The sequence below is a fragment of the Panthera tigris genome, chromosome B4 (genome assembly GCF_018350195.1).
Source record: "Panthera tigris isolate Pti1 chromosome B4, P.tigris_Pti1_mat1.1, whole genome shotgun sequence".
Classification (NCBI taxonomy): Eukaryota; Metazoa; Chordata; class Mammalia; order Carnivora; family Felidae; genus Panthera; species Panthera tigris.
The window spans coordinates 71856054-71880097 of NC_056666.1; the positions used below are offsets into that span (position 1 = coordinate 71856054).

The 24044-nt window shown below is 38.3% G+C and overlaps 1 protein-coding gene across 2 annotated transcripts in view; it reads left to right on the plus strand.

Moving 5' to 3' along the window:
• The window catches only part of ANO6 (anoctamin 6), a 194031-nt gene that overhangs the window by 130511 nt on the left and 39476 nt on the right, over positions 1-24044 (plus strand). For both annotated transcript variants that reach the window (XM_042992140.1, XM_042992141.1), the window contains 3 exons: positions 6521-6655; positions 14875-14980; positions 19136-19196. In XM_042992140.1, the coding sequence (XP_042848074.1) occupies positions 6521-6655; positions 14875-14980; positions 19136-19196 (302 nt within the window). The remainder of the gene's footprint in view (positions 1-6520; positions 6656-14874; positions 14981-19135; positions 19197-24044) is intronic.

Sequence of the window (24044 nt, forward strand, 5' to 3'; positions counted from 1 at the left end):
GGCCAACCGGGGAAGCTTACCCAGACCGCTGAGCTTCATTGCCTAGGGTTTTTACTGAAGCTTCATTATGTAGGCATGACTCATTGAATCACTGCCCATGTGGCTCAGTCTCCAGCCCCTTCCTCTTCCAATATGCTATGGCTCAAAGCCCCAACTCTCTAATCACATGGTTGGTCTTCCTGGCATGGCCAGCCCGCATCCTGAGTAATCCCATTAGCACAAACTAGGGGCCCTCCATGAGTCACCTCATTGGCATAAACTGTTAGGTGTAATCCCAAGGGTTCATCATGAATAACAAAGATATTCCTATCTTGGGAAAATCCAAGGTTTGTTTTGTTTTGTTTTGTTTTTTAACATTAATTCATCTTTGAAAGACAGAGAGAATGAGTGAGAAAGGGGCAGAGAGAGGGAGACACAGAATCCAAAGCAGGCTCCAGGCTCCGAGCTGTCAGCACAGTGCCTGACGTGGGGCTCGAACTCATGAACTGTGAGACGAAGCTAAAGTCAGACGCTCAATTGACTGAGCCACCCAGGCGGTCCAGGAAAATCCAAGGTTTTAGAGGTTACGTCTCAGGAATTGGGAATGAAGACCCACCATATTCTTCATTACACAGGAGTAGATGTTAGATTTAGCTTAAATTGTATGGTGAGGTATACAAGTTTTCATGGCTTTCCTGTATCTGCCATTAGATACTATTTCACTATATTTAACAAGGTGTAATGACTAGCTCAGCGCTTGTTTTTCTCAAAGCAATAATGTCAGCTGCTCTCTAGAAGTTTTTGATGTTCAGATAAGGCTGCTGGAGATAGACCAAAAATAACCAATAAATAAAAATAAGGAAGTAAACAAAATTTCTGATTGCAATGAAGAAAATAACAGTGATGAGATGAGGTGAAGGGAACGGGGTAAAAAAAGTTCTGTTTGAGCATGTCTGTCCGTGACATGAACGGATACATGGATAGTGAAAAGGATCCAGAGGTTTGTGGATTTAGAAGAAGTCATTCCAGGAGTAGGGGCAGCTTGTGCAGTGGCCCAAGCCACAGGGACATTGGCAAGTTTGAGGAGATATTGCAGACCTGTGCTACTTGAGAAAAGAGAATCATGAGACACAGGTTAGAAGGATGTAGCAGGAGTGTGGAAAAGCATTTAGACATTAAGTACAATGAGAAGCAGTTGTGATATGTTAGATATTCAAATAATTTTACCTGACTCACATTTTGCAAAGATGGTGTGGAGAATGGATGACGGGGGCCACAGGAAGCAGGAAGCCCAGGGGGTAAGCTGTGAGGGTGGCTAGAGGAGAGCTTTTGGGAGCACAGTTGGAATGTGTTAGAGGGGAAGAGTTGACAGGTCTTGGTTATGGGTCAGATGTGGAGAGTGAGGAGAGGAGAGTCTGGTTTCCCCCAGGTTGGCCTAGGGCCCAGGGCCTATTCTTTCTACCATACCTCAGTACCCACCTACTTGGGAAAACCACTTGACCTTAAAAGTGAGAGTTTCAAACACTGAATAGTTTTTGTTTTGCTTTGTTTTACATTTTATTATGGGAAATTTCAAACATCTACAAAAGGAGAATAATACAGCAAAACTGTATATGCCTCCCCCAGCTCTAAAATTGTGAACCCATAGCTAGTCTTGTTTCATTTTTATCTCTGCCTCCTTCCCATCCCTTTCCGTTGAAGCATGTTGAAGAAAATCCCAAATATTATTATATTTCATTAGTATCTATTTCTAAATGGCAGGGTCTCTTTTAAATGCAACCTGAATATTTAAAGTCATCAAGTAATCAGTGTTCAGATTTTCCTGATTGTCACAAAAACTATTTTTTTAAACAGTTTTGTTTTGTTTTTTTTTTTAGTTTAAATCAGAGATTCAAACAAGGTCCAAATGTTGCAATTAATGTATCTCTCAATTGTCTTCTAATCTATGAGTTTCCCCTATTTCTTATTTTCTTGCACTTGTGGAGGAGGTTCTCCATTCTCTATATTGCTGATTTCATTCTCCCTTGTGGTGTCGTTGGACTTGTTCCTGTGTTCTGTGCATTTGCTTTAGCTAAGTAATTTGAGCCTCATTTAAAAGTTTGATCTGGGGGCGCCTGGGTGGCTCAGTCGGTTAAGCCAGTTAAGACAGCTAAGTCGGTTAAGACAGTCTCTCTCTGTCTCAAAAATAAATAAACATTAAAAATCAATAAATAAAAAGAAATAAATAAAAATTTGATCAGATTGCGCTTTACTTGGTACAAGAATACTTGGTATGGGAGTTTCATACTTATGCCAGAAGGTATATAAGATCCTGTTTCCTTTTGTGTGTGATGATAGCAGCTGTTAATGATCATTGCTTAGATTCATTTCATAAAGGATTTTATTTTGTTATTTCATTTGGTCATACTCAAACTTCTTCATTTTTTAACTGGATTACAATTATGAAGATGCACTTTGCTCTCAACTCTGGGTATCCTATAGAATAAAAATTTAAAAGAAGATGATTGTACATGTGTAAACATTTGAAGCTGACATTCATGTGAGATTAGTTTGCTTTTTTTTTTGTTGTTTAAGGTTTATTTATTTTTAGAGCGAGAGCATTCACAGAAGTGAGGGAGGGACAGAGAGAAAGAGAGAGAGAATCTCAAGCAGGCTGCACACTGTCAGTGCAAAGCCCAGCCTGGGGCTTAATCCTACAAACAATGAGATCATGCCCTGAGCTGAAATGGAGAATCGATGCTTAACTGACTTAAGCCACCCAGGTGCCCCAGATTAATTTTCTTTTACGTTAAACCTGTAGCATCGGCAGGGTGATGGGTTTGATGGGTTCTTAATCATTCTTTATGGGGTTGTTGTTTTTGTTTTTCTGGTAAAAGAACAATTTCCCCACTATTTTAAGTATATTTTGCTACATTTTTTAACTATTCTGTGTCCCTGGTCCACATGCTCCTTTCATTGCTTCTCCCTAATAACCCCTGGAGCATTCAGGCTGTTAAACCTTCATCTATGGTCTCCAGGGATTACCAGAAAGGGAAACGAGTTCTTTCCCAAAAAGCAAACCAAACAAACCAAAAAAAGCAACCTGGAGGAAACAAGATTTAAAAACAAGAAATTTTTTTAATGTTTTATTTATTTTTGAGACAGAGAAAGAGCATGAGCAGGGGAGGGGCAGAGAGAGAGGGAGACACAGAATCCGAAGCAGGCTCCAGGCTCTGAGCTGTCAGCACAGAGCCCAACACGGGGCTCAAACTCACGACCCGCGAGATCATGACCTGAGCTGAAGTCAGACGCTTAACTGACTTGAGCCACCCAGGCGCCCCTGGAGGAAACAAGATTTTGCACAGGAAAAAAAAAAAAAATTTCCCCCCAAACTGCCATTTTTACCCTCAGAGTGAGAAAAGAAGCTGTGATATACGTAATGCAAAGACAGGAGTTGTATAGGAAAGGGTCATTCCAAAGGTAAAATGTAACTCTTGAAATTAAAAATGTGATAGATCAGAAAAACCCCAATTGCAGTGTTAGAAAATGAAGTTGAAGAAATTGTACAGAATATAAAGCAAACATATAAAGAAATAGAAAATAAAGGAGTGGGTGCAAAATTAAAAGATCAGGACGCGCAGTGAACAAATAATAGCAGTAGGAACAAGAACAGAGATAATGTAGGGAGGAAATCAGGTGTCTGAAGAACTGTATTAACTATAGAGAGCGTGATGGGGTCACTCATGTTAAGCGATGATGTCGGGAATCAGGAAGACAGCCAAAGGTGATGAGCTGAGGATAGACAGCACCAGGACATGCTGGTGGTACCAAGAATCAATAATTAGCAAAGCCAAGAGATGATGGAAGAACCAAGAACTGATGATCACTAGAACCAGAAGAGGCCTGGAAAGGCTCAAAAGACTGATCATACTCCTTTAAAAAGGGAAAACTTCTGCAGTGAACTGTCAGATTCTCCAAATTTGGACTCTTCCTTGCCTGACCACATTTGAAAGGCAATGGGCCCATTGGTCTCTGAACATAACAAAGACCCTCCTCAGCTTGCATATAAGAAGCAGGAAGTGACTCGGAGGGGCTGGGTCCACATCTCAACTGTGCGCTCACGGACTGACTGTATTTGGTTCATTAATTTCTCACCCTCATTGTATCTTGTTTGTTGTGTGATTTTGTATCGTATCTTGTCCCATGTGGCATGTATGGAGCCAAATTAAATGCATAGTGAAATGTCATTGAGTTTGGAGTCCTGAACCTGTTACAATTGTGCAAATCCTGCTTTATAATGAATAAAGCTAACAGTAGGGAAAGACACAACTCATGTGTATGTGGCTTTATAGCACGCTCAGGACAAGAAGTAAATGTGATGAGTCTCCAGGTGGAAGGATCCTACTGAGTACTGAGCACAGAGGATAAAAATAGAGCCAGCCAGTCACCACACCATAACATCTCAGGACACTGACGACAAAGAGAAGATCCTGAGAACCTTCAGAAAGAGAAACAGGCTTCATTTGAAAGAGCAGGACTCAAAATAACACTGAACTTCTCAATGACAACACTGCAGGTAGAAGAAAAGAGCAGTAATTTCAAATTTCCAAGGGAGTTGATTTTTCACTTTCCAGTTCCATGTATGGTCAAGCTGTTAATTTAAGTGCAATGAATTTTCACAATTTAAATGTGCAAGGTAATGCTCCACCAAGAAAGAGAAAAACATGGCTTTAGTAAACAGATTCCCAGCATGAGAGAGGAACAGAGAGATCCCAGGTGACAGCTCTGTGGCAGGGCTAGAGAATCATTAATCCAGATTGGAGAGGATCTGATGGGATTTACTCAAGGAGATGAAACTTGATCGACTACCTCATATGTTTGAACGTGCTGAGAAAGTTACACCTTAGGTAAAAGTCTAGGGCTGAATTGTTGGTAAGTACACAGAAAATTAAGCAGTGAACCGCCATGACAATTACTAGAACAATTTGGGCCTTACTGAATATATATTTATAACTCTGATTAAAAATCAAAGCTCAGTTTTTAGAAATTGGTGTTAAGAATTGGGATGTTTTTGGCAGAGAGAGATAATGATCAGAGTATCACATTTGAAGGGATCCTTATTATACCTAGCCTTTCAGCAAGAACTTGGAGGCAGGTTTCTGTTTGAGATTAAAAAGTTCTTTCTGATCTTCTTTCCTGCAATATAATGTGGATGCCTTTAGAAATAATGAACTCCCTGTCACGGTAAGTATACAAGCAGGGACTGCCTTACTAGCTCTGTATGAGGCAGAATATTTTTACTACCAAGGGACCAGTAATTTCTAAGATTCTTTCCACTTTTAAATGTGGCATTTCCAGTGTGAATGGTTGATAAGAGCATATTTCAGAAAGCCTAACAGCCAAGATGTTGCAAACCCATTGCCAAGCTTTTCTTTCTCAGGCACTACCCTGAGCCTGTCATTTGCCTTCAGTCTCTGAGCCAGACGGCAAAGCCCCAGTCACATAAAAATGGAACACTTTGTTCACCCTGACTCCTGATTCCATGTCTGTGTCAGCCCTTCCTTATCCCCAGGGATGTGGCCTACACTCAGGCAGGCTACAACCTATGGAGCTAGTTTCACAGTTTCCCTGTGACCACGGGTTCAGCCCAGAGATGTTCCTGTGTGAAATCCCCCAAGACTCTAGGTTATTCTCAGAGCTTAGTCCCTACCAGGCTAAGTCCAAGGACCTCAGCCCAGCTCCATACTGAACCGGAAGTCTCACATAGGCCTCTAAGTAAGCTAAGAGCTTAAGTAAATCTACAGCTTGTATGGACCAGTAATGAGCCAAGAGAGAATCAGTCTAAGAAAACATCAGCAAGAGTCACCAAAACAATCACCTCACTGTGCTCTCCTCACCCCTGTGCACTTTCTTTATGCCTAACTGAAACTGTCTCCCTCTCAGGAACAATGTGGCAGGCACTACTTCATGCCCTGCATCCTTTCTTCCAGTTGTGCCTCCCTGGCCTCTTTTCACTGACCAGTTTTTAAAACTTAGAAAAAATGGAAGTGCTAGATGTAAGGAGTCCAGGGCAGGGGATTCCTCAGTCATTATTAGTGACTGATCAGTCACTTTCTTGTTAGAATTTGTGATTTACATTACATTTGTTCCAAGGAGGTTCCCTAGATAAGCAAAAGCCGGTAACTGGGAGCAGATTGTTCATGTTTACTTGTTTCATGCATGTTAAAAATAATCTTTTGGAGAACGTGTCAAATGTGATAGTCTTTACAAAGAACGACGGTAACGTTCTCTATTTGCTCACCGTTTAGCACTTTTTCCTTCCTTTGCCCTATTCTAATTAACTTTGCTTCACCAATCTGACCAGTGATCAGTACTTCTATGATATGTAAAATACTTGTTTCCTAGTGAATTTGGGGTCTCTATGAAAATGAGTATTTTTTTAAGCATGAATCAAGTAAGAAGTTTGAGCTTAAAGCCTCCTGTATTTAAAATCAGACATTAATATTAGAATGAACCTGCAGCAGGGTTCCGTGTGACTTCTGAAGCCAATTTCTGTCTTCAGGAAATATTATGGAGAAAAGATTGGAATCTACTTTGCATGGCTGGGATATTACACTCAGATGCTCCTCCTGGCAGCGGTAGTGGGAGTGGCTTGCTTTCTCTATGGATATGTTAATCAGAACAACTGTACATGGAGGTAAGTCGTGTTTATTCCTTGTTACCATGCCTGCCGAAAAGTTGATTGGACATAAAAATAGTTTCAGGGTCTTAGACTGTTTTTGGTAAAAGAAAACTCCTCACAGAGCACTTACTGCCTTGGATGATCTATCCCTTTTGTCCTGAGCATAATAACTAAGTGAAGTGGAAATTTTTTTTTTTTTTTTTTTTTTTTAAGATAATGCAGCCCAGTTTCTGACAGGAATATTACCCTTAGGAAACATTCCAATTTTTTAAGACAATACTTTGTTTGAAAAAGAGAGGCGGTCTGGAAGGAGAATTGTCCTTGAACTTCTGGCCCCCAGAGGAATGCTTCACTCAGCCCTACAGATTGTGAGCCAAGAGCAGCTTTGATTTCTTCAGGGTTTCAATAGCAAAACTTGATAAAATTGGTGTTTTTGTGCTTTTTTAGAAATAACTTTTTAATATATATTAGGAAATAGATGTTTAAAAATTCAAGTAAACAGTACTTTTGTTTCTGTTTTACTTTTTGAAAATTAGCCCTTACAGTGTTATGGAAAAAAACAAGTGATAAACAATTAGTTTATGCTTGATGTTAGAATTAAAATACCAGCTGCACTGTTTAAAGGGAAATGGATGCCAGAACACTGAGTATCACCATTACTATTCTGAATTGTGTTATTATTCCTCTGCTTTTGGTAGTCTCAACCTTTAGAAGGGATGCAGCACTGAACCAGGCATTTTCTTGTGTTCACCTGGCCTCTCTCCAGCTCTGACAGCCAGATCAAAATTTCTGGGCACCAGCAATGAGCTAGCTGATGACCAGATTTTTCTAGCCCCAAGCATATCAGCCTGGCTCCCGAGGCAGGAAGCTTACATGGCAGCTCTTATGTATAGGCATAATTATCCATTCTATTTAACAGCGAATTCTGAGCGTTTTGTACCTATTATGGCTTCTTAGCTAGAAAGCTGCAGATGGTCTTTAAAGTACTCTTATCTCTTCACTGAAAATAAGAGTTCAGGGCCAAAGGCTGAATTTTGATACCTTTTGCCTAAATTTGTCTTTGGCTTCTCCATTGTTTTATATACTGTTCCAACCAAAAAAAAAAAAAAAAAGCATCTCAAAAATATACTTTCAAAGTGCAAGAGTAGCATTTTTACAAGGTTCTTGCATTGTGGCTGTTCTCATTACAATTCATTTTATAAAATCACCCTGACAGTCACACCATGTGTTTCTTACAGTTTCACACAGTTGAACTTACAGAAATCCAGGGGGAGGGTCTTGGGGATAACTCCCTGTGCTCAGAATTTTGGGGGCTTTAATTACTTGTATGAAATATTTTTAAAGTATTTCAAGTATATGCATTTAAATATTTTCAGTTAAGTTTATTCCATGCTGAGTAGATTCCCAGGAATAGAAAATGTATTGAAGGTATAAGGAATAATGATCTCTCACCAGTTTGAGAAAAAGAATGTTACCGTTACCCAAGCAAAGTGCTTCCTTTGACTGCATTCCCTCCCTTTGCGCTTTGCAAATAAGAACTACCCTAAATTTTGATTTTTATCATTCCTTTACATAGACCGTATATTCTTTATCACATATATTTGTCTCCCTACCAAATATATTTCTGTGTGCTTTTGAAAATATGTATGTGTAAGTGGAGGACACTATAGGTATTTCCTCTTGTATAAAAGTTCTGTTTGAACTTTATGTCCCCTTTAAACATAACAGCTTTATTGCGATAGAATTCACATACCGTAAAGTGCACCCTTTCAAAGTGTACAGTGGTGTTAAGTACATTCACAGAGTTGTGCACCTATCCCCACTATCTAATTGTGCAACATTCTCATCACACCCAAAGGAAATCCGCACCCATTAACAGTCACTCCCTAACCCCCTTTCTCTCAGCCTTGGCAACCACTAATCTACTCTCTGTCTCTGTGGACGTGCTTATTCTGGACATTTCATTTATGTGGAGCCATACAGTAGGTAGCCTTTTGTGACTGTCTTCTTTCATTTAGCGTACGCTTTTTAGGGTTTATTCATGTTGTAGCTTCGATCAGTGCTTCATTCCACTTTGTGGTCAAATATGCCATTGTGTGGATCATACCATATTGTTTACCCATTCACCCATGTCAGTTTAGGTTGTTTCCACTTTTTGGCTATTATTACTAATTCTGGTGTGGACATTCATGTACAAATTGTTGTAGAAGAATATGTTCTCAGTTCCTTTGAGAATATATTTTTAAAGAAATGGAATTGCTGCAACAATGCACAGGAACTCTATGTTTAACATTTTGAGGAGCTGCCAAAATATTTTTCGAGGTGACTGCACCATTGTACATCTGCAATAGCAGTTTATGAGGATTCCAATTTCTCCACGTCCTCACCAACACTTGTTTCTGCTGGGTTTTAAAAATGCATATGTATTAGTCATCCTGGTGGGTATAACATGGTTTGGTCATTATGGGTTTGTTCGTGTCTCCCTAATGCCTTCTGATGTTGAGCATCTTTTCATGTGCATATCTGCCACTTGATATCTTTGGAGAAACGTCTCTTCCTCCTCTGCTTCTCTTAGTTGTGTTGTCTTTTTATTGTCTGTTTTTAACTGTTCCTTATCCTGGATAAAAATCCCTTATCAAATACATTGCAAATGTTTTCTCCCATTCTGTGGATCGCCTTTTTCACTTGCTTGGTGGTGTCCTTCGAAGCACAACCGTTTTTAATTTCAATGAGTTTAGTTTACCTAATATTTTGTTCCTTTACTGTTTGTGCTTTTGGTGTCATATCTTAGAAAGCTTTTGTAATCCAAATTCATGAGGATTTTGTGTTTATCATCTATAAGTTTTATAGATTTAGGTCTAGGATTCATTTTTTCTGGGTGTATATCCAGGTGTCCCAGCACCATTTTTAAAAAGACTGTTCTTTTCCTATTGGATTGTCTTGGCTCCATTGTCAAAAAACCAATTGGCTATAAGTGTAAGAGTTTATGGACACTCAATTCTTTTCCATTGATCTGTATGTCTGTGTGATCTGTATTTTTGCAAATACACACGAGATTGATTACTGTAGCTTTGTTAGTAAGTTTTGAAATTGAAAACTTTTTTTTTCTTTTTCAAGATTGTTTTGGCCATTCTGGATCCCTTACATTCATGTTAATTTTAGGATCAGCTTGTCCATTTTTTAAAAAAAGCAAGAATTGCATTAAATTATTTTTAATTCTATTAACAAACTGTTTTGTATTTTTCAGTGTATAAGTTTCACACTTCATTTCTCAGATTTATTCTAAATATTCTTTTTTGATGCTATTACAAATGAAATTGTTTCCTTAATTTTTGGATTACTCATTGCTAGTGTATAGAAATATAATTGGTTTTTGTATATTGATTTTGTGTCCTGTAACCTCGATGGGCTGGCTTATTAATTTTAATAGTTCTTTGGTACATTTCTTAGAATTTTAATACACACTATATGTCATCTGGAATTGAAATAGTTTAACTTATTTCTTTCTAGTCTGGAGGCTTTTAGTTTATTTTCCTTGTGTAGTTGCCATGATTAGATTTGCCAGTACAATGTTCATCTTAAAAGGAAAGCGTTCAGTCTTTCACCAGTAAGGATGACACTTGCTGTGGGTTTTTCATAAATGTTCTTCATCTAGTTGAGGATGCCTAGTTTTTCTTGTTATTCTGTTAAAACGGTGTATTAAATGAGTTGATTTTCATGTGTTGAACTATCCTTGCATTTTGGGATACATCTCACTTGATCACAATCCTTTATATGTTACTGGCTTTGATTTGCTAGGATTTTTTTGAGGATTTTTGCATTTTTATTCATAGGAGATAATAGTCTATAGTTTTCCTGGGATGTCTTGGTGTGGCTTTGACATCAGTGTAATTTTGGTCTCACAAAATGAATTGGGAAGTGTTCCCACCTCTTTATTTTTAGAAGGGTTTGTGAAGCATTGGTGTCAGTTTTCTATAAATTGTTGATAGAATTAGTGAAGCCGTGTGGGGCTAGGCATTTCTTCACTGGAAGTTTTTGTTGTTGTTCTTTTAAACTACTAATTTAATCTCTTTACTTTCTCTTGATCCATTCAGACTTTCTGTTTCTTCTTTTCTTCTTGAGTCAGCTTCAATTATTTATGTCTTCCTAGGAATTTATTCTGTTTCATCTAGATTAATTTGTTAGTATATAATCACTCATAGTATTCCCTTATAATCTTTTTTACTTTTTTAAGGTCAATATTAATGTCTCTCCTTTCACTTTCACTTCTGAATTTGAAACTTTTTTCTTTTTCTTGATTAGTCTAGCTAAAGATTTGTCAGTTTTGTTGATCTTTTCAAAGAACCAACTTTTGTTGATTTTCTGTTGTTTTTCTATTCTCTTTTTTTGCCTTTTGTTGGAATGTTTAATTCATTTAAATTTAATGTAATCTTTAATAAAATTGGATTCACATCTATTTTGCTATTTTCTATTTGTCTCAGGTCTTTTCTTCCCTATTTCTTTATCACTATCTTTTTTTGTGTAAAATAGATATTTTCTAGTATACCATTTTAATTCCTCTTTGTTGTTTCTTTTACTCTTTTGTTGTGATTGTTATTTTCTTAAGTGGTTGACCTGAAGATTATAATTAATATCTTGTTGTAAAGCAATTTCATTCAGTTTTAATGCCAGTTTATTTTCAGTAGTATGCAGAAACTTTGCTTTGGTATGGGTCCTTTCCCTCCTCACTCTTTTGCGCTATTATTCTCATACAAATTACATCTTTTATGCATTATAAGCCCATCAACATAGTTTTATAATTAATGTTTCATGCAACTGTCTTTTACATCAGGAGAAAATGATTACATGCAAAAATATATTTATACTGTGTTATTTGCCTGTGTAGTTACCTCTGTCAGTGCTCTTTATTTCTCAGGTGAGTTTGAGTTACTGTCTAGTAATTTTTATTTGAGCCTGAAGGACTTTCCTGAGTAGTTCTTGTGGATCACATTAGCTTGCAACATGTTCTTTCAGGTTTTGTTTATTGAGGAATGTCTTAATTTCTCCTTCATTTTTTGAAGAATAGTTTTGCTAGATACAGAATACTTTGTGGACAGTCTTTCAGCACTTTGAGTATAACACCCCACTGCCTTCTAGTCTTTATGGTTTCCAATAAGAAGCCAACTGTTTATCTTACTCAGGACCCCTTTGTACATGCAGAATCACTTTTCTCTTTCTGCTGTCAAAATTCTCTTTGTTCTCCTCTTTGGACACCTTGTGTCTGATGTGCATATGTTTGGATATCTTTGAGTTTATCCTGCTTGGAGTTTGCTGAGCTTCCTGGATATACAAATTAACGTTTTCATCAAATTTGGGAAACTTTCAGTTGTTATTTCTTCATATATTCTTTCTAACTCCTTTCTTTCCTTTCCTTCCCTTCCCTTCTGGGACTCCCATTATGTGTATATTGGTATTGTTGATGGTGTCCTGTCTCTGAGTCTGGGTTCATTTTTCTTCATTCCTTTTTCTTTCTGTTACTCAGACTGAATAATCTTAGTAGACCTAGTTTTGAATTAGCTGTTTTTTTTTTTTTCTACCAGTCATCTGCAGAGGAACCTCTCCAATGAACTTTTCATTTTAATTATACTTTTGTATCTCTAGAATTTCTACTTGGTTCTTTTTAACAACTTTATTGATATTCTCTGCATGGTACAATGCTCACATAGTTAATTCTTTAGCAGAATTCGTATCAGTTCTTTGAACATACGTTTAATTGCTTATTTTAAGTTTTTGGTCCAATAAGTCCAACTTCTGGATTTCCTCAACGACAGTTTCTATTGACTCCTTTTTGCCCCCCTGTTATGACCAAAATTTTCTGTTTCTTTGTGTATCTCGTCATTTTCTGTGGAAAACTGGGCATTTTAAATTTTATAATGTGGCAGATCTAGAAATCCTATTTTCCCCTCTCTTCGCAGTTGTTGCTTCTATTGTCATCACTGCCACTGTTGCTGTTCACTTAGTTACTTTCCTGGACAAATTCTGTAAAGTCTTCATTCTTTGTTGTGTATGGCCATGAAGTCTGTATTCAACAAGCTTAGTTGTCAGCTAAGGGATAGTGATTCCTTTAAATGCTGGGAACCAGTCATTTGAGCCTTTGCCAGGTGACTCTGTGTGTGTCTGTGGGGAATGCCCCCAGCACTTTAGTGGGCAGTTTGCACTTCTTCCTTAGCCTTTATTTCCTGCTTATGCAGAACCTCAAAGCCAACCAGAGAGTAGGGATTAAGGTTTTCTCAGGTCTTTCCTGGCCACCTGCACGGTCCTACATGTGCACATGGCCTTCTACAATCCTAGGAATTTGTTAGAACTTTTTGAAATCTCCCATGGATACCTCATTTCCCAATTTTTCCTTTTAGGAAATTTCCTTTTTGGTGGGCACCTTGTTAGCCCTTACTGGTGTTGCTGTCTTGGGCAGCTGTAATGTTAAATAATTTCTGCTAATGCTTTCAACAGACCCTCTGGGGATAGGATTGCTGGCACAGTAGGAGCTCTGAGACAGGTCAAAAATGACAAATCCTGAGAATGGAGTTTTTCCAGGGAGCTTCCAGACTCATCAAATAGTGACAGTTCTCTGGGGATGGGTTTTTGGTAGCTTCAGATCACTTCTGCCTCCTTCAGTGGCTGCTATGCTACATGGTCATGGGGCTATTGTCTAATAACACCACCGTTAGGCCAAGGATATGGGGATGGGGATAGGTCAAGTAAAAAGGTGACAAAGCTCACTATTTTTATGGAGATTTAGCTGTTTTTACTCCTCAGATTTCTGTAAGCCCTTGTTTAATTTCCAGAGTTCTGCAGAGGTTACTTTTGACAAATTTTGCCAGTGTTCTCATTGTGTTTATGAAGGAGCAGGTTTTCCAAGATCTTTATTCAGATATCCTAGAAGTGTTTTCCCTGCCCATTTGTTTTTAACTGAGTTATTTGCAAGGCTACCAAATTCTGCAACTCCAGTCCCATTCACATAGGAGTCCATCTTAATGACTTCCCCTAAGGGGAGCAGTTTACAACCTGTTGTAAGCTTGTTAGTTTTTTTTTTTCTTATTTGTAGGAATTATTTAAATACTCTAGTGAAGAGTCCTTTGTCATTTTTATGTGTTGCAAAACTTCTACCAGTTTGTGGCTGTTTTTTTCTTCTCATCCATTATCCATTAACGGTCTTTTAATGAAATTCTCACTTTTACACGACTTTGAATATATCAGTATTTTCCTTTATGATTTATACTTTTTGGTTTCTCATTAGTGAAATTTCTTACCCCAACTCCTTTTTTTTTTTTTTTTTTTTTTTTTTTTTTAAACAAGTTCCTACTGCTACATTCCTGTTTTCTACTTGGAGTTGATTTACATGTGATAGGATTTAGGAGTTCAGTTTCACATTTTTCCATATAGATATTGGATTGCAGCAGCCCCATTTGTTGAAATGTCACTTCTCACCTTACTGGTTTGCTGGACCAGCCTTGCCCTAAGTCAGTTTCTGAATATGTAGAAGATTGTTTATGAATTCTATTTTTTTTTCTTGCTCAGCTTTTCTTAACTTATGTCAGTAGCACTTTGTTCATTAGGAATGTCTTGACTGTTCTGAGCCTTTTGCCCTTCTATTGAATTTATGGCTCAAATGGGGGACGAATAACATCTTCAGATATTGAGTCTTCCAAATTATGAACATGATGATGTGTCCATTCATATAGATCTTTTTCACTCATTCAGAACAGTTTTATCATTTTCCCCCTATAAATCTTATACATCTTGAATTTGATTTATTCCTAGGCTCTTTATTTTTTTTAAGCTGTTTAAAGATGGTATTTAAAACGATTAAGTCCTTATTGTTGCAGATCTCTAGGGACATAATTCCTTTTACTGGCCCTATGTATATTTTGAATACCGATTCTGTGTCCAGCATCTTATCTTTGGTTTTCTTGACTTACTGTGCTGGCAAGGCCCTAACTGAAAAGAAGTAGTGATAACAGGACACTTCATCCTGATCTAAAGGAAATACTTTTAGCATTTTACCATTAAGTATAATGGGTTTTTTTTATAGGTTTTATGTAGCAGCCTTTATTAGATTAATGAAGTTCAATTCTTTTCCTAGTTTTATGAGAATTTAGTTTTCTTATCACAAATGGATGTTTGATTTTATGCTGCTAGAAAGGAAGTCATATTTATTAACATTTTTAAAAATTTTATTTTTCTCTTTTCTTTAGCAAAGAAGTTTGTCATCCTGATATTGGTGGCAAGATCATCATGTGTCCTCAGTGTGATAGGCTTTGTCCATTCTGGAAACTCAATATTACTTGCGAGTCCTCAAAGGTAATTTTTGTTATTCCAAACATTTGTAACTAATGAAAGATTTTTTTTTTCTTCTAATAATTTTAGCATGGTCTGGAATTATTTTATTTCTCTGTGAAATTCAGAAAGGTAATATTCAACTAAGCCTCCAAACATTCTGAAAGGTAGATATGTAATGCATGTGTTTATTCCTCTTTTACAAATAGTAAATTGAGATTAAGAGCCTTATCTAAAATCTTCCGGCAGGTCAGTGAGGAGCTGTGGCATTGAAACTGTTAGAGTATTTGAAGTAATCAAAGCAGAAACCTCAAACCCACCTTATCTCATGAGTACTGTTTAATAGGTTTACTTATTGTAAGTATCTTCCTTAATTCAAATAAGTAGAAACCTGAAATTTGTACTAGCGTTTTCCCACTTTCAAAATGTACTGAAACTAGCTTGTTTTTTTGTTTTGTTTTTTTTTTTTAAACCTGCTTATCAGATTTAGGCCTTATCTATTAATATGCATAAGAAAAGCTTTGTATATAAATGAGAACAGATATCCACTTTGTCCCAAAACCTTCCCACAAAACACAAATGGTTCCCTTAAGCATGCAGATGATCTTGAGCTATAGGACTTCTTAAAATCCAAGAAGCTTAGGACAAGTATTGAGACTGGAGGTAGCTTAAGGAAAGGCATGCCTGAAACTCTAGCTGGGAAGAAAGATGGTCATCTTGCTTTGGAGAATTTTCCTGACAACTTTGACCTACTGTTCTCCCATGTTGTGATCTTTTCTCTATCCCCTCGTTCCACCATGAAAGCTTAGGAATCTTTAAATGATGTTAAAATATTCTGACCTACTCCATCTAAGTCTTATTGTAACTAAATATGTTCCTATTATAATGTCACTTTAAATTTTATATTTTACAAAATTCTTGAACTTATATGATCACTTTTTTTATGTTATCACTTTTGACACAGTAACCCTGTGAGATAGGCAGAACAGTTATTACATCCATTTTACAGATTAAAACACTGAGGATCTGAGAGATTAAATGATTTGCTCAAGTTACCTACCTAGCAGATGACAAAGCCAGAAATTGACAGCAAATCTGCGTTTGTTGCCATTACTGTGTTCTTCACCAGCTGACGGTAGTACCAACCACTTCACTCACAAATTGAGCGCTATGTTTGAAAAAAATGTTCTGCTACTTAATTAAGATGATTGCAGGGTATTGTTGACACATGGATTTTTACACTTAACTTATGAATTAAAATAGATTTCAGTGCCTTTCCCCTAGAAACCAATGCAAGTCTAGACTATAAAAATCTGCCCTAGATCACACAAAGTAAGACTTAAAGGTAGCAGGAGGGAAGCTGCCTTCTGGCGATGTTGACTCATAAAGGTCACTAGTTAGTGCATATCCTTGGACACTGGATTTAAGGCAAATGCCAGTGATAATACCAGAAGCTAACTATACTCCACAGAGTACAATTGGAAATTCCATTTTCCTTAAGAAATTCTCTTTCACTCACCACACCCCCATCTCTTCTCTCAGTTCTTCTTTTCCACCAACCCATCCTTAATTAAGGACATGACTTTCAAATCTGTCCCTGTGCACAGTTTTTTCCATTGTTTTGGAAAAAATGAATCTTTCATTCTATCCCAATTTCCTGAAGAATCCTTTGAGTCTTGTTAGAGTGACTTACAAAGGGAAGGAAACACATAAAAGAATATGAGTTAAAAGGATTACATTTTTAAATTGTTAAAAAGGAGAAGAAAAGAGGAGCTTTTCATGCTTCTCTGTTGGCTGATTCAATCATCTATCTCATCATTCATATACTTATGTATTCATTTCTACCTCTTTCTTTTGGAAAGAGCTGGAGTATTCACTAACATGAATGCTAAAAGGGTTAATAGATTAGAAAAAGGAAATTAGGATCAAGAAAGTGAGGGAAAAGTTATGGAAGTAATCAAGATTAATGTTGTTTTTGTGATTGAGCATTAAATAAGGCTCTTAGCTTTTTGGCTGGCAAGATAAAAGGGAAATGTAACTTAAAATATTTTTTTATAAAATACAGTTATAAAATTTTGATTTTGTTCCTTAGCAGGAAGAAAGCATAACAAATGGTCACTTTTCTAGATTTTTGTTGGTTCTGCTTAAAATGGTCATGCCCTGCATTATGTAACCATCTCTTCCCTTCCCTCTTCCATGTGACTTAAGCAGCGTGCTGACTGGGGCTACTCAACACAGCTTTCCTTCTCTGTGCCATCCTGGCAAGTAAGCTAAGCTAAACTTTTTGCCGAGAAGGCCCCTTGCTTACCTGCTCCTCTGATTCCTGCCTATGGGGCAAATAGAGAGGCCAGTCATCTTATTTTTTCTGCTGGGTCCTTGATCCTCACAAATATGGCAAAAAATGGTAACTTAATGCAGGCCACCTAATTCCCTCTCGTAACAGTACAAAGCACATCTCTTGTCTTGAGCTGGGCGACTGGAGTGAACTCGGCATAAGCCATAAACCAGCTTTTTCTTGCTGCTTCTTTCTTTCTTCCTTTCTTCCTTTCTTTCCTTCTTTCTTTCTCTCTTTCTTTCTCTTTCTTTTCCTTTTTCTTTCTTTTCTTTCTTTTTTTTTTTTTTCTTTCTTCTCTCACTGACAAATAAGCTTCCACTGGCTTTTTCTCAGCATACTAGGACAAAGAATTCACAGGTAGGATTTTTTCTTTCTGGAGTAGGTAGTTAGAGGTGTCAAGGCAAGTAGGGAGGTATCAGAGAGAAGCTTGCAATGATTCCTAAAAGAGTAGGGTTTAACAGAATCTGCAGTAATAGCCCTATAACACACAGAATAGTTTTGCATAAGATTTTTCTTATAATAATTTTCGCTGAGGGGTAAGGCATAACATTAAATGACAGTTTTGGTTCCATAAGAGTCAAAACTGAAAGATTTGAAATACTGGTCCATCATGGAATGCCAGGACGAGGAGAATAGGCAGAGAGGGGTGTTCCCCAAATGGCCACTCTTTTATTAATTCTGTCTTCCTTGAGCTGATTTTTGGGAGGAACCATTGGGTAACAGACAGTCCAGGATTATGCTTTCTGATCAGGGTCCAGATAGAGTATTGAGGGGCATTTGTGTGCTTTGGAAAACACATGTACAAGATGATGGTTAGGTGGATATTCTTTTGAAAATAACATAATATTTTGACATAGATGAACATTTACCCACTTGACATCATTATATAAAGGGCAACCAAAAAAGTTACTTAGAGTTTTCCTTAGAAGCAACTTTGAATTTTCTTTGGCAATTGAAGAGTTTGGATTTTTTTTTTTTCATCCCATAGCTTCATTTTACTCTATGATCTATTGTAAAGTTGACATTCTGCACATTTGCCACTTTTTCCAGTACGTTTATACTTTATATATAGAGTTTTTAGGAGATGTAAAAATGTTCGCTAGTGAAAAATTAGTAACTAATTGAAGGATTTTCCAATAATCCATATAGGGAGTATTTAAATACTAGCAAAAAAAGAAAAAAAAAAAAGAAATTTAGCAGAATGAGTGAATAAAGCCTTCTTTGTGTAGGTGTATCATCTATTCATTCATGGTTGTTGTACCCACTGTAATGTCAGCAAAAGCCCCTGTGCATCCTTAATCTAATGGAAACCTCTGTCATTGATGGTAGAAAGCCATAATTGGGTTTGGGGAAGCAGAGCTGTCCTTGGGCAGAGCTGTCTCAGAATAAACCCCAGCAGTGTGCTTTTCTCAACAAGAAAAGCAAGAATTCAGTAACTTACCCTCTGACCAGGATGAGATGATGATAAGATGCAAATTGTAAATCTAAAAGTTGCTTTGAGTTCACTGTATTTTTAGAGCTATCCTACTTCAAGTTCACTATGACAGCTTATCAGGAGAGGCCATTATTCAGAAGTCTGATAGAGACTTTAAATGAAGTGGAATCTTAGCAGCTATGCCAATTTCTTTATCATGATGGGGAAAGATTCCATTGGAAAATGCACTGTGATAAATGCGGCAAAGGCTATTTGCTCTCAAAACAATAAGAAATCCCATCTGTAAGTGTATAGTACTATCTGCTTTAAAAGAAATTCAGACTATAGAATACACAAAACATTGCATATTTGCTGAATTCTAGTGAGTAGAAAACATGATTAATTTATATGTCATTATTGTATTTTCCAGAAATTGTGCATCTTTGACAGTTTTGGAACCCTAGTGTTTGCAGTATTTATGGGAGTATGGGGTAAGTTATTTTCCTTTTTTTTTTCCAGTTTACTTTTACATCTTAACATTAAAAAAAACAAACCTGAGATCATATAGCCATCTAATTTAATAGCATTTCACAGTTTTATATAAGCTATCAAAGTAACCTACTTTTAGGACCTTGGATTCCCCAAGTTTCAGCTCCCTTAGAGCTCCATTTACAACTCTGAAGACCAATGTATGAATTACTGTATAAAAAACTACTTGAAAATATGGTTACTTAAAACACACATTTATTATTTTTCATGATTCTCTACATCAGCTGGGATGTTCTCCAGTCACATGCTGGCTCAGCTGATATCTGCAGTAAGCTAGCAGCTCTGCCGGGATAGATGGTCTGGCAGTCACCAGTCTGGTTTGGTCTATGGGGCTCAGCTGGGCTGGCTAGTCTTGATCTACATGGTGTCTCATCCTCCAGTGAGGGTTCTTCACATGGTGGTTTTAGGGTTCCAAAGAGAAGCAAGAGAGGGCAAACCCCAATACACAGACATTTTTTGAGTCTGTTGTTGCATCAAGTTTGTGAATGTCCCATCAGCCAAAGTAGGTCATGGCCAAGCCAACAACAATGTGAGGAGGTCAGAGGACTGACTGTCCAAGGACTTGGATACAGGGAGACATGGTTCATTGGGAGCTATTATTGTAATAGTCCCCATAGCTGTGATCCACCCTGACTTTCATGGGGTTGGGGTTTTGGGGGAAGCCACAACACAGAGATTACAGGTAAGCTTTCTTCTTTATACTCTTTTATATGAGTGAGTATTTAATAAGTATATGTTACTATTATAATAGTAAATAATAATAATAAACTATTTAATAAATATAGTCCTAAAGAATATAATTCTTCTGTAGGTGCTTTAACACTATAGTTGTATTATTTACTTTGAATAGCATCATTAATATAATGAGGCAATTACCATTTTCTTTAAATGCAGACATTTAAATGTTTAATTGACATAAATGTTCTACCACAGAAGAAAAAAATTCCATTTTCACAGACAAATGTGCTTCCAGTTTTATTGTGTAATTCAAGGGGGAGGTAGAGCTCAGGTTATATAGATAGCTGGGAGAGGAACATGACTCGGGCCTCTTAGTCTTGAGAAGACGACACATGAACACATGCAGCTCACGAAACAGTTCTTCCTCAGTGTCCTCGAGAGCGTTTCGCTTTCACAGTGGTTATGCCTATTAGAAGTCACCAAATGGATCCCAGAACAGATGATCCAATAGTTCTGGGCACTGTTTACAGATTAGTTGCTGTTCCTGGGAAAAGTAAACTATAAGATGGCCAAACTTACCTACAAAGTTATTGTCCTGCAGACATGTACTTATGTTTTGGCTACAGACCAAACACTAGCTAATATTTGACACATAGAATAAAGATCAAATTCGTGCATCGAGATCCTCTTTACCCCTCCATTGTAAAATATGTTTCTTTTGGGGCACCTGGATGGCTCAGTTGGTTAAGCGTCTGACTTTGGCTCAGGTCATGATCTCGTGGTCTGTGAGTTGGAGCTGTGCATCGGGCACTGTGCTGGCAGCTCGGAGCCTGGAGCCTGCTTCAGACTCTGTGTCTAAGTCTCTCTGCCTCTCCTTGCTCACACTCTGTCTCTCTCTCTCCCTCTCTCTCAAAAATAAATAAATGCTAAAAAAGAAAAAGTTTTTTTAAATATGTCACTTTTATCCTCCCCCCAGTAAGAGCAGAGGTACCGAACACCTGGGTGATGGTCCTTTTAACAAACCAGCACTGATTTGTAAAGTATAAAATTCTGACACATCTGTTGAACTCCATATATATCCTAATGCATGTTGACAGCCCTAATTTAGAAATACATTTTAAATAAAGCAAAAATTTATAAATTAATCTTGGCACTGCAAAGATAAACCTCAAATTTCCTAGCTGACTTTGCTTTCTGTGACCATCAACTCCACCATGTTTATAGAACTGACTTAAGCATATTCAGCTGACTTTATTTCATCAGATTTTAGAATGCAGAAAACATTTCAACACTGCTTGTAGCAGCATATGTGCATCTTTAAGGATATGTATGTATGATGAAGTCTTTATTTTTAAAGTGTATCATATTGCTTTTCCTGTTACCTCTGCCCTTATGATAACTGCTGCTGTGAACCTTGTTACAGGAAATCAGAAATTGCAGAACCAAAGAGGCAGGAGGACCATGTGAAGTCTTTTATTTCACTACCATTCATATTCCTCTAGCATCTCTTGTGTGCCCAGGTCTATTAGAGTATTGTTAGTAGTTTTGGCTCCCTCAGAATTCTAAAAGTTGAGGGCTGTAAGCCTTTTGTAGTAAATGTAGCACCAACCATATACTTACCTGAAAAATGTCCACCCTTTTAGGCCAAGCCAGCCCACCCGTTCATACTGACTTGGAGTCGTAAACCCATGGCGGAAGTACCAGTTGCTAACATATCCGCTCCTCCTCATTCCTTATTGCTCCTTACCTCCTTCCATTGGATTCTCCCTGGCTCCAGGCTCTTGGCTGCATGGCTGCATGGCTGCAGTTTTTAATTTTCACCTTGGAGTCTTGGGCTGGGCCTAGTGATGTCCAGAAAAACACCAGACACTTGGCTTATGGGGGGGCTGGGGAGTCAGGAAGGCATTATCCTAACCAGCTACACTTGAGGATCAGGAAACAGCTATAGCCAGTTAGTTCGAGAACTCATTCTACTGTTCCCACTGCATCCACACCAGCACAATAATGCCGCTCCTGCAGCCATCTCTGCCTCCATTCAACTCCGTTTTGGATTTAAGTGACACATAAATGCATCTGATGGGCATTTTATAAAATCATATCAGGAACCCCAGCTGCAAGAAAGTCTGAAGCCATATGGTTTTTAATCTAGTCTTAGTTAGGAACGTGGAATAGAGACTGAGCAAAGCTCATCTATCTTACTACCTTTGTGAGTAAAGAGGTGTAACTCATTTCAAGGCCTCATAAAATATTCCTGCTCTCCAGCAGTAAACGTCTAGTGACTAGAACACTACTACGTGCTACAGTGTACCCCTTGTCCTTGGACACCGCTGGATGGCACCACCGGTGCTGTATATGGCTCTCTTCTTCATGTGATGCATACTTTCTTTAGATGTAATAATACCTTGATTAAGAGGACAAGCTGTTCTTGCTTCCCAAGGTCCTAGGCAGCCTTCCCTCTTCTCCATTACATGTCGATGTAAGAGCCCTGTGTCTCTCTAATCAATAAGTGCCTCATGGTGTGTGGTTTGCCAGAGAACATAGGTGCAGTGCTCCCCGCCAGAGGAAGAGCGATCCAAAGACACAGGACAGGAAATTCCTTTCTGACATCATGCACAGTCACCCGAGGCCCTGGTGCTCTGGGCTCCCCAGCAATGTGCATCGGCAGTGCTGTGGCCCATGAGCAGTCTAAAACCTTGAGTGGTTATTATACATTACCAATGTCTCCATGGACCCTGAGAACTAATGCCCAAGGGTTTTGTAGACTTCATCCTCCAATGTCCCGCCTAGCTAAGGAGCTACGTATTGCTTGAGGCAATACCACATGGTGAGGAAGCAGAGCTTGGGTTCTGGAGCCAAGAATGCCTGGGTTTGATTCCTGCCTCCAAAACTATAACCTCGGGCAAGTATTTTAACCTTTCTGTGCCTCTCTCTCCTTGTGTCTAAAATGAGGAGAGTGATAGTTACCGTAGAGGGGTGTGAGGGCTTTTACCTATGTCATTAAGTTCATAACAGCCCTGTGAGGTAGGTCTTCTTGCCCCCCATTTTATAGAAAGAGAAGGGGGGGGCTCAGAAAGTTGGAACATTTTGACCAGGAGTCACACATCTGATAATTGTCGGAACCAGAATTTGAACTTGATTCCAACATCCGGGTTATTTCTACTCTCACTCATTGTTACTGGAAAATTAGTAAAGTTAAACACCGCTGGGAAGTGAGTGCTTTCCCGATTTCGGTTGTCTTCACCACTGGGGAGTGCTCAGTTCATGCCACTAGCAGCCACTTCCCAGGGTCTCCTTCTTTATCTCTGGCTGCCCACCTGAGATCTGCAGGCTGTCAGGCCAGCCTCTCTCTGCTCTCCACTCTGGCGATTCTCAACTCTGACTGATGTTAGACCTTTGAGACAAAACAAAACACAATGTTCATGCCCCTATTCTAGTCCAATATAATCAGAAACTCAGGGATGGTGCCTGGGCTCACTGTTGTTTTTTAAAGCTCCCAAGTGCTTCTCATGTGCAGCCAGGATGAGACCCACCCCTCTACACCTCATTTAGTGATCTCATCCATGCCTGGCCTCAGTTACTACTATAAAAAGTATCCGGTTCAGGGGCACCTGGGTGGCTCAGTCAGTTAAGCATCCGACTCTTGATTTCAACTCAGGTCATGATCCCATGGTTCGTGAGTTTGAGTCCTTCATCAGGCTCTGCACTGACAGTGTGGAGTCTGCTTACGAGTCTCTCTTTCTCTCTGCCTCTCCCTCTCCCTGCTCACGTTCTCTCTCTTTCAAAATAAATAAACTTAAAAAAAAAAAGTTCCTGGCATATCTTAGATCTTTCTCCCAAGTTGTAGACTTTTACATACCTACTAGACATCTTTTCTGTGGCCCAGAGGCACCTGGTTAGAACCAAACCTGTTGCCTTCTTGGACTCACTCCTCTTATAGCCCTTCACATTGTGAGGTATGGCACTAGAATTTAAGACATTGCCCAAGCCAGAAACATGGCTGGCATCCTAGACCTGTTCCTTCCCTTTACACACCTGCATCTTTCCAACCATTCTTCCTGCCAAATGTGCTGTCTTCTCTCACCTCCCCACCTAAGCAATCCGGTCTCCCTGCC